This window comes from Polyodon spathula, chromosome 10 (genome assembly GCF_017654505.1).
Source record: "Polyodon spathula isolate WHYD16114869_AA chromosome 10, ASM1765450v1, whole genome shotgun sequence".
Classification (NCBI taxonomy): Eukaryota; Metazoa; Chordata; class Actinopteri; order Acipenseriformes; family Polyodontidae; genus Polyodon; species Polyodon spathula.
In genome coordinates, this window is record NC_054543.1 from 18777459 (window position 1) to 18790767 (window position 13309).

The window sequence follows — 13309 nt, forward strand, 5'->3', positions numbered from 1 at the left end:
CAAGAACAGGAACTTTAAGGGGTTGATGGGCGGCAATGTTGCCAGTAGTCAGGCTGCTGCTGGCCATGCTGTCAGCAGATGTGCTGACAGTGGGGCGAATCTCTCCTCCCGCTGTACCACTGGCAGCGGAAATGCTGCTAATGGTGCGGCTGTCAGCAGACGTGCTGACAGCTCCCAGACTGACTCCTTCAGCCGGGGCAAGTCCAGCAGTTGAAACGCTGCTGGGGTTGGTGGTCTCCAGACCTCCCCCAAGATCTCCGGCAGCGAAACTGCTGCGGGGGAAGGTGGTCTCCTGACCTCTCCCCCCTTTATAGCCGTCAGCTGCCTCTGGGGGGACTCCAGCCCCCAGAACTCCTGCAGCAAAACTGCTGCGGGGGAAGGTGGTCTCCTGACCTCTCCTCCCTTTATAGCCGGCAGCTCCCTCTGGGTGGACTCCTGTCCCCAGAACTCCTGCAGCAAAATTGCTGTATGGAAGGGTGGTCTCCTGACCTCTCCCCACTTTTTCATAGCCGGCAGCTCCCTCTGGTGGGGCTCCGGCCACACTGACCCCTGCGGCCAAGCAGAGCTGACTGCAACCCCTGGCGAAGCAGTTCCAGCGACCCCAGGCGATGCGGAGCCGCTGGCAACCCCAGGCTTTATAGTCATTGGTACTTGCACGTGAAGTACTGTGCAATCCTCGTACCTAAATAATCATATACATTTTAAACACTCGTGTTACACAGACCCATTTAAATCCCGTGTACCAATGACTATACACCAACATTTAACACACCAACACACCACACGCAACATATAACAGAAAATACACACGGGGGGACACTTTGTCACAAGCAGCTACACAGCAAGTTTGCTTTTCCACTCTAGTGTTTTCCTTGGCCACTTCCCTGAGCTGTCTGATTGCTTCTCATCAAGTTGAGCTCCATCACATGGTCTGCTGTCTCTCGATCAACAAGGTTTGTGTTAGACCACTGACCAGATCATAGTTTGATGAATGACACCTTCCCTGATTTCATCTTAACCAGTCTCTAATTTTGGTTAATACTGCATCCCCTTTATTTCTGTATTTGTTTTAGATTTGGAGGTTCAATTCAGTCAGTGGGTTTTAGGCTCCAGAGAGCCATGCTCCAGTTTCTTTTATCACTCTTGCAAACACTGGAGGCCAGATAACTATATCAAAGCTTAAAAGCTTTTATAACTTTGTATCACATCAGGGCATCTCCGGATATTTTACACAGCAGGATGCAAAAGGATTTAAATAAACATAATTTTAAATGTGCTAGTCCTGAAGTGACCTCATCTCATTGCCACAACAGCTTAAAGAGTAGACATTTAGGATATCAAACAGAATCATGCATTCAGGCATTCTAACATGTCACTAAAATTACATTTTCACTGTACATTGCTGTATGTATTTTTGTACAGCAATAGCAGTTATCCTGTCTTTCAGTGAAATCCAATATAAATTGTAGAAATTCACTTCATTCATCACTGATGCTAACCATGTAACACATTCAGTTTATATTCATTATTACAGCTTCATCATTTAATCTAGTTTTTTATTTATTAAGATTAATGTAAAGTACAGTTATTTGTGTTATATATCATTACACCACTGTAGAGAAACTTTGCTATTAAAAACACCACACAGGGGTCTGCAATAATAATACTAGTAACTGCAGGTCTCTCAGTGTGATTGCAGGTAATTCTCTGATACATAATTAAGATGTGTACAACCTCTCACAAAAACCCTTACTTAGTAGGGTAAATTTTACTCTGATCCAAAGCAAACAATCCACTCAAAAGCTAAAAGCGAATGATTGACTTAGCATATTCGGGTTGTGGTTTCAAACCATATTCACTTTTAAAATCCCATATATAACACTTCTACATTTTTCAATATATGATCATAGCAATTACATTTGGCTATATGGATGCATTATTTTTCACTTGCTATAATTGTGATTAATCAGTTGTTGTTGGATATGAATGTAAAACTACTGCAGCTCAGTTCATTTGAATGCAAGGTGTTCTGACTTTACAATTCAACTGTTAATAACTAACGTCCCCTGGCTTTTTACTGTGTATTCTTTTTACTCTGTGAATTAACTGTGTAATAATTAATAAGGGTTACTGTAGTCCTCTAGGAATCTTGTTTATCTTGTGACCACCGTACTGCATTACCACTCACTATATACTGACTGGGATGTTTTCATGAAGTGTAGCAATGTAATGCATTTTGACTGTTTTGAACAAACAAAAATAATGTGTTGAAACTAATACATTGTGAATATGGAAAGTACACAAACCTCCAACCTGGTAAAACATGAAGACTGGAAAGATTCTTATAACTTGTGTTCATCAGTGTCCTTAACCAATGTTCATTACAATAGGATAAGCCATTTTTCTAGATATTAAACATGCAAGTGCAATACAATTAGAATAATAACAGAACCAAAACCTTACACAGACCGCTCTAAGAAAATAATAAATCAACAACCATGCAAAACATTTAAGTGAGAGCAATATTAATCCATGCCCATCCTGCTTAATCTGTAAGGTTTAAGAAACACCTGTTTTCCTAAGTGGACAGTGTTTATCAATGTGTTACTGACCGGTGAAATTTCCTCCTATCACATAGGGAATAACGCCTCCTGGCCATATCCTCTCCTGGCGCGATGTTGCAGCCCTTCGCACTCGGCTTGCAACTTCACTGGCTCCCTTAGAAACTCTTTTATTCCTTTTCTTCTTTTGTGTGGTATCTGGAGCAAGTCTCTGCATTGGGCCTACAAAACACAATACAACGTATTTAAATCAGAGCAGTTCACACAAAATGTACATTATGGACAAAATGTTCATTCTATAGCGAAGGCTTTTCAAACACATACTTGTACATAAGCAGATTTGTATTATTTGGACAAGATTTTCAAAGCTTGGTACTGTGAACATCTCTTCCTGGATAAATACATGTACAAAACAGCACTAAAAATGCCCAGCAGCAGTTCAAAAGAGAAGGTCTTATAAATAGACCTTAAAAATGTATGTGGTGTTGCTTCAAATATACTGCTGTAAATTAGGAGATCCAGATAGTGTATTTTCGATCTGAACTGTTTATACTATTAGAAGCTTCACGCTTATGACAGGTAACTTGGTATTGTGCTCTTTATTTTTTTCTAATTTGTATTTCTTTATAATTACTTCAATTATTGTACCACATGAGAACTGAAAGCCAGTTAGTGTCCTCCGATCCCATTCCAGGCACCTGTCCAGTAGGGGCCACAGTTGCATGGTGAGGTGACTCCCTGACAATTTTACCTCTGCAACTTGTGAGAGCAACAAATTGGTACAGCCAGGATCCATACCTGTACTACCATGACTGCATGAGTTATTCTGAACACCAAGAGCTTGTGTCTTTCCCAGGTGAGTCACTCTGGGATTGAAATCGATTTTCATGAGTCTGATAACTTGTATAAAATTCAGAATCAATTAAAAAAGTTCAGTGGCTGTAGCTACACACCACAGATAAAGCCAGCCGAGAGATTATAATAAAATCCACACTTCCATTATTGGTTTAGTAATTGGGAATTTGGCTTGAATGCTACTCAAAATGCCAACAAGCATATCAAAACCTATGGGAGTTTTTCAGCATTTTTATTTTTTTTTGCCTTTAATCCTCTTTAGAAAATAATATATTGTATTTTCGCCCCCCCCACCCCCTCAAACTCGCTTGCTACACTAACATCTGAAATAGGAAATATACATGATGCAGGGCTTTGTCAGTATTTAACAGCCTCATCACAAAGTCTCATAGCAATTTTAAGATTTTGAAGCCAATTAGCTCTTTAGAAAGGACTGAATAGAAGAATGCCAGTGTGATCCCAGGCTAGGCCTGTAAAAGATGCCCAGGGTTTCATTCAGGTTTCACCCGCTCGGTTCTGGTTTCCACACGTGAGTGGTCTCTAGTACAGAAATGACTACCAGCTGCTGTTGACTGAGCACTTTTCATTGCTCTGCACAGCTGAGACATGAACAAGCAAATCATTCCTATCAGGATTTCAAAGAAGCCAACAGTCCTGGAGAAGTGGTTGCACAAGGCTGATATGGAATGACACATCTGTAGAAGCCTGCTGTACAACATCTGTCGCTGTGGGCCTTGTCTGAGCTTGAAAAGGAAACTCTACAGACGATCAGGCAAACATGAAAATCTAACAGTTACCAGATGTTAGACAGCTGAAACAAATCAATTTACTGTAACAGGGCTGTCACAGGGTACTCCCCATTCCTGTGCATATTGTGTATTATTTTGAATTTGTTTAATAATAATAATTATTATTATTATTATTAGTGTATTTTATATATGACAGCGAAAAGCCAGTGTTATTATGTATTATTGTTTGGCAGCACAAACGAGGTGTCGTCGCCATTATTTGTTTTGTTGTTTTAAAAATGTGAGAAAGCTTGACTGTAACTGGCTGACAGTCACTCAGATTATGAAACTCGTGCAGACTATAGCCGAGGGGTAACAGTTAACCATCCTTGTCACAAGGCCTCTTCCCCCTGAGTGAGGTTTTGGTTCAAAAGGATGCTTATAAACAGTAGCGTGAAATCTTTTTAAACAGGTTATTGCTCTTCTTATTTACAGTACTTTACTTTCAAATGCAGTAATCCCTCGCTATACAAGCTACCAATATACAAGATTTCAATTATACGAGACACAGAAATGAATACCTGTTTTTCCACTAAAAGAGCATATTTTCGCTCTTACGAGAAGGGAGCTCGCAAAGTGGCCGATCATATTGTGTCTGCGCAAGACGTACGTCACAGCATCCACCACCCAGCATGCGCTGTGAGAATTCTTTGTGCCGTTCTCGGATTGTCTTGCATGTCTAGCGATTGTCAGTTGCTTCTGCTATTGCTTCTTTACTTATTAAGTGCTTTTTTATTTCTGTTTTATATTTAATATTCTCTTTTCATTTTCTTTTTCATAACTGTGCCTTATTTATTTTTAGTGTTTTTAGAACTTCATTAATATTTACTATAACGTACGTTTTCTAACACTATGATAAGTGCATGAAAGAAAACTATGTGTCAGCCCCGGTCTTTATTTGTGGGGCACTCATGCATACCGCAAGAGATTGTTTATTTGTCATTTACTTAACAACTTCAGGCTAATTTCTTTAAAAACTGATACAGAATTTCAGCGATTTCATATTTAGATACTGTTCTGTCCTTTATTAAGGGGAATTTTGGGTGTTGAAGAGAACATTTTTTGGGCTCTGGAACCAAGCGAAGATTATAAAATGGGAACCAATGGGGATTTCGTTTCTATTATATGAGATTTCGCCTAACAAGCAGTTTTCAAGGAACGAACTACACTCATATAACAAGGGATTATTGTAATTGCTGTTTGTAAATTTAGAGCTTTTGTGTTAGACACTGATTATTTGTTATTTTACTAAAACATTTAAAAAAAATGTGAGTGTTTCTACCCCTGCTTTTTTTGATTGTCGGTACGTGTCTTCTAATCTTACCAACCAGCCAATCACCACTTTACCCAAGGAGCTGAAGGTGTGCAGATACCCGTTCAAGCTCACTGTGCAATTGGCCACCATAGGGTCGCTATGGCAACGTGTGGCCAAGCCGAACCTGGCGACTTTACCGCCCCAACACATGGGTGCCAGGGTCCAGCGTGATTGACAACTTAAATGACTTCAATTCAAAAACAAAAAAAAAGCTTATGGCTCATAAAAACTGACCAAAAGTGTAAAATGTGCTGCTTCATACATTAATATTCATAATTCTCTGTCCATTATTAAAACCTGTGGGACAAAACTGATTGCATGGTGTCTCTGTGAATGGCTACTGAACTGTGAACCAAAGGTTAATAATATCTTGGTTAAAGACAAAATACAGATAATAGAACAACAAAAATCTGAAAGCTTTGTTTTATTAATGAATGTGACGATGGGAGCAGAAGATGCAGGCATAGCCTACTTATATCTGCATGAACATATCTGCGAACCAGTGTCTATCGCTCACATTTAGACGCACTTACCTAAAAGGGTGTTTAAGTCTTTTTACGAATACTAGTTGTTTAGTTTAGCTGAAAGCCCTTTTAGCTAGACATGCTCAACTTCAATTTGCATTTGTGTATTCAAAGCTGTTAACACCTTTATGATACCAACCCTTTATTTTTATTTTAAAAAAAAATCAAGTAGGTTATCAAGTAAACCTCATTCATAGCTGTTTTTAAATTGCAATATTAAAGGGTATAAGCATTTCATTTACAAGCTTGTAGAGAGTCTTCAATTGGCATAATTTCCTTATACCTTGACGACAGCACCAATAGACTTCCTACCACACAATGTCCTTTATAAATCTCATCCACAGTGACCAGCCCTAACCTTTCTTGGTATACCTGCCAGGTGGAACTGCTCCAAATAAGACCTTTCATAATAGAACAGCCCAAAGTAACAAAGCTTGAAATTTATCTTGCAGAGCTTGCCTTTTCTTTGATTCTAAACGCTGCCCCTTTTAATGATTTTCCACACTGCAACTGAATAGTTTCTAAATAGCTTCTAAAATTCGTATCCACACACCTTCAGTATTGACATCTGTAATCAGTTTATTCCAGCACAAAATCTAGTACCATGTACTGGAGATATAGAGAGATCACATTTGCATTTAAATAGGTGCTGAGTAACCTCTGGCAGCTGCAGTGGAAAGTTCTGGCAGATTTACAACATTCACATTTAACTATAAAATAGACACTACTGAACCAACTAGAACAGCAGAAAACATTTAATGAAAAAAATATTAAAGATACCCAAAGGTCTGGGCGGGGTACCACATTACCCTTTATAACTTTTCTGCTTTTCTGGTTTGCTGCTGTGGTGGAGTTCTGGCTTGCAGGATTGATTTTCTCCCTGAGACCACCTGAAAACAGAAAGAATGGGTGGTTAGAAAATTTCTTTGTACAGTCTGTGTCAGAAAACTGACATACAATTAACCAGGTGCTGCATGTCATGTTCAAGGATTTACTTTATTACACTATCTGGAAATAAACACTGCCATCCCACAAAGCACTGTGCTATGCTTATGCTTATACTGTAAAAACAAAAGAAAATGTGTGAACCAGAGGAGGCCAGTCAGCCCACCTAAGCTCATCTGGTTCATAGTAGTTGATTAATCTCAGAACTTTGTCAAACTGGGTCTTAAAAGATCCAAGTGATTCTGCCTCAACAACATGACTAGGTAAACCCATTCCATACTCTCACCACTCTCTATGTGAAAAAAAGTGTTTCTTTCCCTCTGTCCTAAGTCTATCTCCACTTAATTTCCAGCTGTGTCCTCTGGTTCTGGTTTCTCTGCTGCTCTAAAAGTATTGGTTTGGGTTAAATATGATTTTAAAGACTTCAGTGATGCCCCACCCCACCACCACCCACCCACCCACTCATTTTTCTTTGCTACTTATACTTGGGATATTATACATACAGTATATACAAAATAACAAAGTAACTACCCTTGTAAAATATCACAATGTAATAAAGTATAGTGAATGCATGGCAAGCACAGATAAGCATAGATAAGTATTGTAGAGTGCATGGTACGGTAAAGCATATTCAAAAACATGGCAAACAATGCTATGATAAATGCATATGGTTACTATTGGGAAAGCATGGGAAAAGTCTAAAAAATACTGTGCAAATTGAGTGTAATAAACCTTTATGAGGATAGGATTGTACAGCATGTACAATGTTTAAAACTTGTGAAATTTAAGTTAAATTAACTCTCTTGCAAAACATATTCAAATATGTCACATAGATTTCAGATACAACTATTTGAGACTAAGGTTTTATCTATGCAGCGGTGAAGACGTTTTAGTATGTAAAAAAAAAAAAACTTGTTGAAGAACAACAGGAAACAAATACAAAACTCCAGACCAAACTAGCCAGCAACCATTTCAAAGGTGAAAACAAAAGCCATGATTAATATGAAGTTGGTTTAGTGATTTAGATTTACATAATTGATACAGCCTATTGAGTACAGTTTACATTTACAGGGCAGGGCCCAGACTATTAAAAGAAACAGTGATACGGAAATACATTACTTAAAAGGCCTTCACAGACCAGACGTGACATGATTTTTACTGGTTTTTACTGATTTTTACTGACGCCAGATTTGGATGCATGGCATCCTAAGATCAGCTAGAGGTGAATTTCATAGATTAGTCCAAGAACTAAAATGAGATGGTGCCAGATTCAGACAGTACTTTTGTATGTTGACAACCCAATTTGAAGACCTGTTACCACACTTACACAAAAATAATTGCTTTGACTCTTGCAAGTATGATCTTCTCCTCCATTTTGAGTGAAAGTGAAACAGGGCTTGATTTCAAACCACATGACATGAAGCTGTTCTCTGATTGCTCAGTTGTGTAGTTGTCGTGCGACAAATTCATAAAAATAGGACCAGGTTCTATTTTTTTTTTTCATCGCTCAATCATGTTGGAGTTTGTGTCATGGCGATGTCGCTTGTCGTGTCGTCTTCGGTGTGAAGGGCGCTATTGAAAAACAGAGGGTTTATTGATTTTCTCGTGTTGCTTTGTCATGTATTGTTTGGTATAGAAGGGCCTTAATTCTAAGAATTCCCCATACAACCAACAAGCATGGGTAAGACACAGAATTCTTAAAAGTTAATATTAAAGTTATTGAAATTAAAAGTTGATTACTTTTGTCAGAACATTCGTCAGCACAGTATCATTCTATAATTGCATTCTTCGGGTGCTGTGTGGCATGCAGTTATAGAATGGTACAGTGCTGCAAGTGTTCTACATTTTATATATAAAAATGAAGATACATTATTTGTATTTCTTACCTAAGTTCAAACCACACACACCAATAACAAACTCTTGTAATATTAATAGTTAACCCTGCCAGGCATAGTATCATACCAAAAAGTAGTCACAAATAGTATTAGAATCTCACCGACATATAACCTTTATGCATATAAAGTATATGTAAGCTATATATAGCCCAGATTACAGAATCTACATATGCATTATAACACACTCAGAAAAATAAATCTCTCAAACTCATCCACGGAGGTTAATTGGAATTGTGAAATGCATTATAGAGTACCAATAGATTGAAGCAGCATGTAGTGAATGCAGTAAATTAGTGGGACTGTGAGACAGAATTGCAAATGACTATGAGGGCCCTTCTGGCTGGGACCCCCTGCACCACGAGCTGCCCTTTCCTTTCAGGGCAGGGATTACTTTATTTCCCAGGGGTGGTTTAAGCTCTAGTTTCTGATGCAAAACAAATGTTTGAAAACCTGCCGTTAGCACCAGTTCCTGTGGATTCAGTCAGAAGAGCTTAATGCACCTGCAGCTTCTGTTGAGAATCAGAAGCACTTAGTGAGCTTCAGTACATGTGTTCATACCATCCTACTGCACGTATGCACTCTTTAGCATTAAATGAGTTGCTGTAAATTAACTATTAACATATTCAATGTGGGTTATTTCACGCTATTTCAACCAGAAATGGGACATTTTGTTGCCCAACCATCTCAGATTTTGCTAGAAGAATTCACCTAGGGGGTGTTTGGGCCCACTGAGTTCAGAAATGCTAATCTTTTTTTTTTTTTTTTTATTTCCCCTTCGAGTTGTGACCTGGCAAACGTCAACCTAAAGTGAAAAAATGACCCTGACCAGAAAAATCATTCTGGCCTCAAGTTCTTTTAAGTTTACCATGGTAATTAATTTTTTGTGTTTTCTATCAGTTTGTAGTTTTTAAAATGCACCTGAGTGAGGTTTTGGTAGTTTCAGATGTGTCATTGTAACAAAGAAATCTTCCATGTGCAAGTTCATAACCCCTGAGCTCCAAGCTAGTGCCACTGGAAGCACACTCTGTCACACATTTACTCCAGAGCTAACCCCAGACAATGCAATATTGAAGAATAACGTCAGTGCAGTTAGGACTATGTGGTACTTTAGCCTCAGCAAAGTGGCCATGCATGGCAAATGCAACTTCAAAAATATGCCAAAATCTGCCAGAAATCAAAAATCTGCGGATACCAACATTCTTTGTTTGATTCTTGTAGATCTCCTCAACATCTATCCAAAATATCTTTGGGTGATTTTTTGGAGCACCCCCACGTGAGTTATTTCTGCCTAAACTTGGTAGAAATACCAAAAATTCTAATTTCAGAGGGGGGTAATGACCAGTGGGGGAGACTTGAAACCAAAAGTGTTTCACAAAATTAGGAAGAGTGGTCCCTAAGGTTCTTACAGCAATACTAACATCTTAGGAGCCGCATCCCCTACAGGGTAAAGTTTTTGGGCTGAAGTTCGAATAAAACTCGTCACTTACCCCTCGTCTGGCAACTTGCTAAAAGTGACTTAGGTGCTGCTGGTATTTTTTTCTCGAAAGCCCTATTTATTACGAGTCGAACAAGGTGCTACTCTAATTTGAGCCCCAGGTAATTTTTCTAGTAAGGGTCACTTTTTCACTTCAGCTTGACCTTTGCCAGGTCACAGCTGAAAGGGAAATTTAAAAAAATAAATAAATTAATGATTAGCATTTCTGAACTCAGTGGGCCCAAAAACCCCCAGGTGAATTTTTCTAGTAAAATCTGAGACGGTCAGGCAAGGCTCTGGTTGAGTTGGTATGGTATGACCCATGTTTAAACTTTCTGTGTAAACGATTGTTTAAATGATCGTGTACATCTCTTTGAATCCAAGTGAATCGTAACTAAATTTTGAAAGCACTTAGCAGTAAGGATGGACGTCCTCAAATTACTATCAAATTGCTTAATGTCTATGGCAACTCTTTCGCTTGTTTTGCAGCTTTACACAGTTTAACATTTCAGTTTCACAATGTTTCATGACCTCAACTAACATTTTATTTAAATACTTTCACATTTGACTGTTTTAGTTAGTTTAGCATCATTATTGCATTTATTAGACCTAAATTAGGTCTTGCCAGACTCAACAATCTTTTTTTAAAACTCAAAAACTTCTAGCTTCTGCTTTTAACTTCTTATGATGCATTTTTTAAACAAAGGTTTAAGTTAGTGGGTGCAGGTTGAGCACCAGCACCTTTCATCAACAAACCATTTTAGAAACCTTAAAAGAAAACAATCCTAGACATCTGAACACCCAGACTAATATGGAGCTGCTGTTATCCCTACTGAAGGCTGCCAGAATCAATCAGTTAAGTCTTGTTATAACATTTGAATTACATTACTATGCAGAAAAGTGCATGATGACTTCCAGAAAATACCGCCAGCTTAGTGAAATAACTGCCAATACTTTTTCATTGTACAGAAGTTGCGGTTTCACTTCAGTTTTAGCTAGAATTTTATCTATCCCATTTCATACTCCATTTCAACCTGTGGCGGCTTGTGATTTCGACTGGTCACAACATGCTCCAACGACACTGCTGTACTGCATCTTTTCCACTGGTGTTCTCAAACCATGGTTACCATGGCAACGTCCTTATTGAGTGACTGTGGGGAGTGGTAAGTTGCCATGGTGACCAGGCAGCTTCATCAGGCACTGCAAGCTCTGTGCCTCAGTACTGCAATCTTCTGGCTTCCTGTTGCTGTGCTTTCACAACCTGTGAGGGCACGTTCAACTCGCCGAATAGTGACATCTAAATACTGTGTTAACTTACTCATATACATGACTAACTGTCCTAAAACATGTATCGAATATATTTATTAAAATCTAAAAGAGTACGCAATTGTTGTTCTACATAGACAATGATTTTAATGGCAATAACCAAATATATTCTACCCTGCTTCACTCAAGCAATGGTTTAATTCCAATCATAACCTCTAGATGGCAGTATAACACCACAAGTTCTATATACAGTCTTTAAGCTTGTTTGCTATAAATGCAAAGCTCTCCCACTCCAACTTTTCTATCCATTCCTGCAGTTCGTTGTCACTCCAAGGGATTCTCAGGAGTTCCCCTCCTGCCTCAACCTTTTGCCTATCTATATCAACTGACATTCTTCAATTTCAACTCTTCCCCTCTTTGACGACCTGGCCATGAAGCAACGTGCTCAGCTGCTTTTTGAGATCCTCAGAGTCTACCATCTGGCTCCGTTCCTCCAAACCGACCAGCTCATCAAGGCACTTTATTCAACTTTCAAAGTCATCATTTCATCAACTTGAGCCACCAGTCAGACACGGATCCATGTCCTATGATTATCAATGTTTCAGTCAATGTCCTCATACCCCCAATAGTCATAAACTGCTCCTGACCAAATCAATATGTTTCGCAGAAGCCTTGGAGCAATGCATTCTTCATCATCTCGGTTTCTGCAGCTGTCTCAGACCTCTGCATTCTTCATCTCTGCCCCAAGCAGCCCCATCTCTGGCTCTATCTAAACCTGTCTTAACTTCAAAGACCAATATCCACCGCATCCACATACTCTGCAGCAGACCACCACACTCTAACAATGGCAGTCCTCCATTCACTATTACAGATCACTGCTTCAGCAGATCTCTGCTTTCTACAGCAGCCTCTGCACACTACTGACAACACTTCCACTATTAGGAGAATAACTGCAGTTGCGAAACCCAAACCTCCGAATGTGAGTTCACCTTTTCCATTTCAAGCAGACATGATAGTAGCAAACCGCTGATGGATCCCGTATTAACTAGCACATAGAATGGCGGCATCTTATCTCTCTGTCCATGTTTCCAGAATATGAGGCGCAAAAGGCAATGCGCTTCCCCAGCAGCTGATTCATACGTGCATTCAACTCCAGCTGCTACCTCAGCCCTTAGTTCTAGCTTTCTTTCTGCCTCTACTTTCGGTATCCAAGTTCCGTCAGCTGGTTCCAAATGCTTCCACAACCCCCATCCAGAATCCCCAGTTTCTCCAGCTGCTATTTGACTAAATCCTACTCTCAGTAACCTCCTTCAATCTGCTCAGCATTACATGTCTGCAGCCCTCGCTTCTTGTTCAAGAGCTTCCTATTCTACAGCCTGCTCAGTGTTTTCAACCTTCTGTGCCCAGAATCAAATATTCACTCCTTTAATCAAAACCGGATCCTGGCTCTCATCATCCATGCTAGGGATTCTCCGCATCTCCCTCCAGTCACTCCATACCAGCAGTTCGCCTGACCCTCTATGGGATTCTTAAGAGCTTTCTCCCTGCCTCATCTTCCTGTCTGTCTATATCAACAGACATTTTCCATTTGCTCATTTCCACTGTTCGGAAAGTCCGCTTCTCCGCCTACAAGGATCTACCGTCAAGTATCAAGCACCCTATGCTCCCTTTCTTTTCAGCGTCAAG

The 13309-nt window shown here is 39.5% G+C and overlaps 1 protein-coding gene across 3 annotated transcripts in view; it reads right to left on the bottom strand.

Moving 5' to 3' along the window:
• LOC121322027 (tolloid-like protein 2) overlaps positions 1–13309 on the bottom strand; it is a 134984-nt gene that overhangs the window by 49770 nt on the left and 71905 nt on the right. For all 3 annotated transcript variants that reach the window (XM_041261463.1, XM_041261465.1, XM_041261462.1), the window contains exons 3-4: positions 6853–6933; positions 2613–2783 (exon numbers count right to left, since the gene is read on the bottom strand). In XM_041261463.1, coding sequence (XP_041117397.1) covers positions 2613–2783; positions 6853–6933 — 252 coding nt within the window. The remainder of the gene's footprint in view (positions 1–2612; positions 2784–6852; positions 6934–13309) is intronic.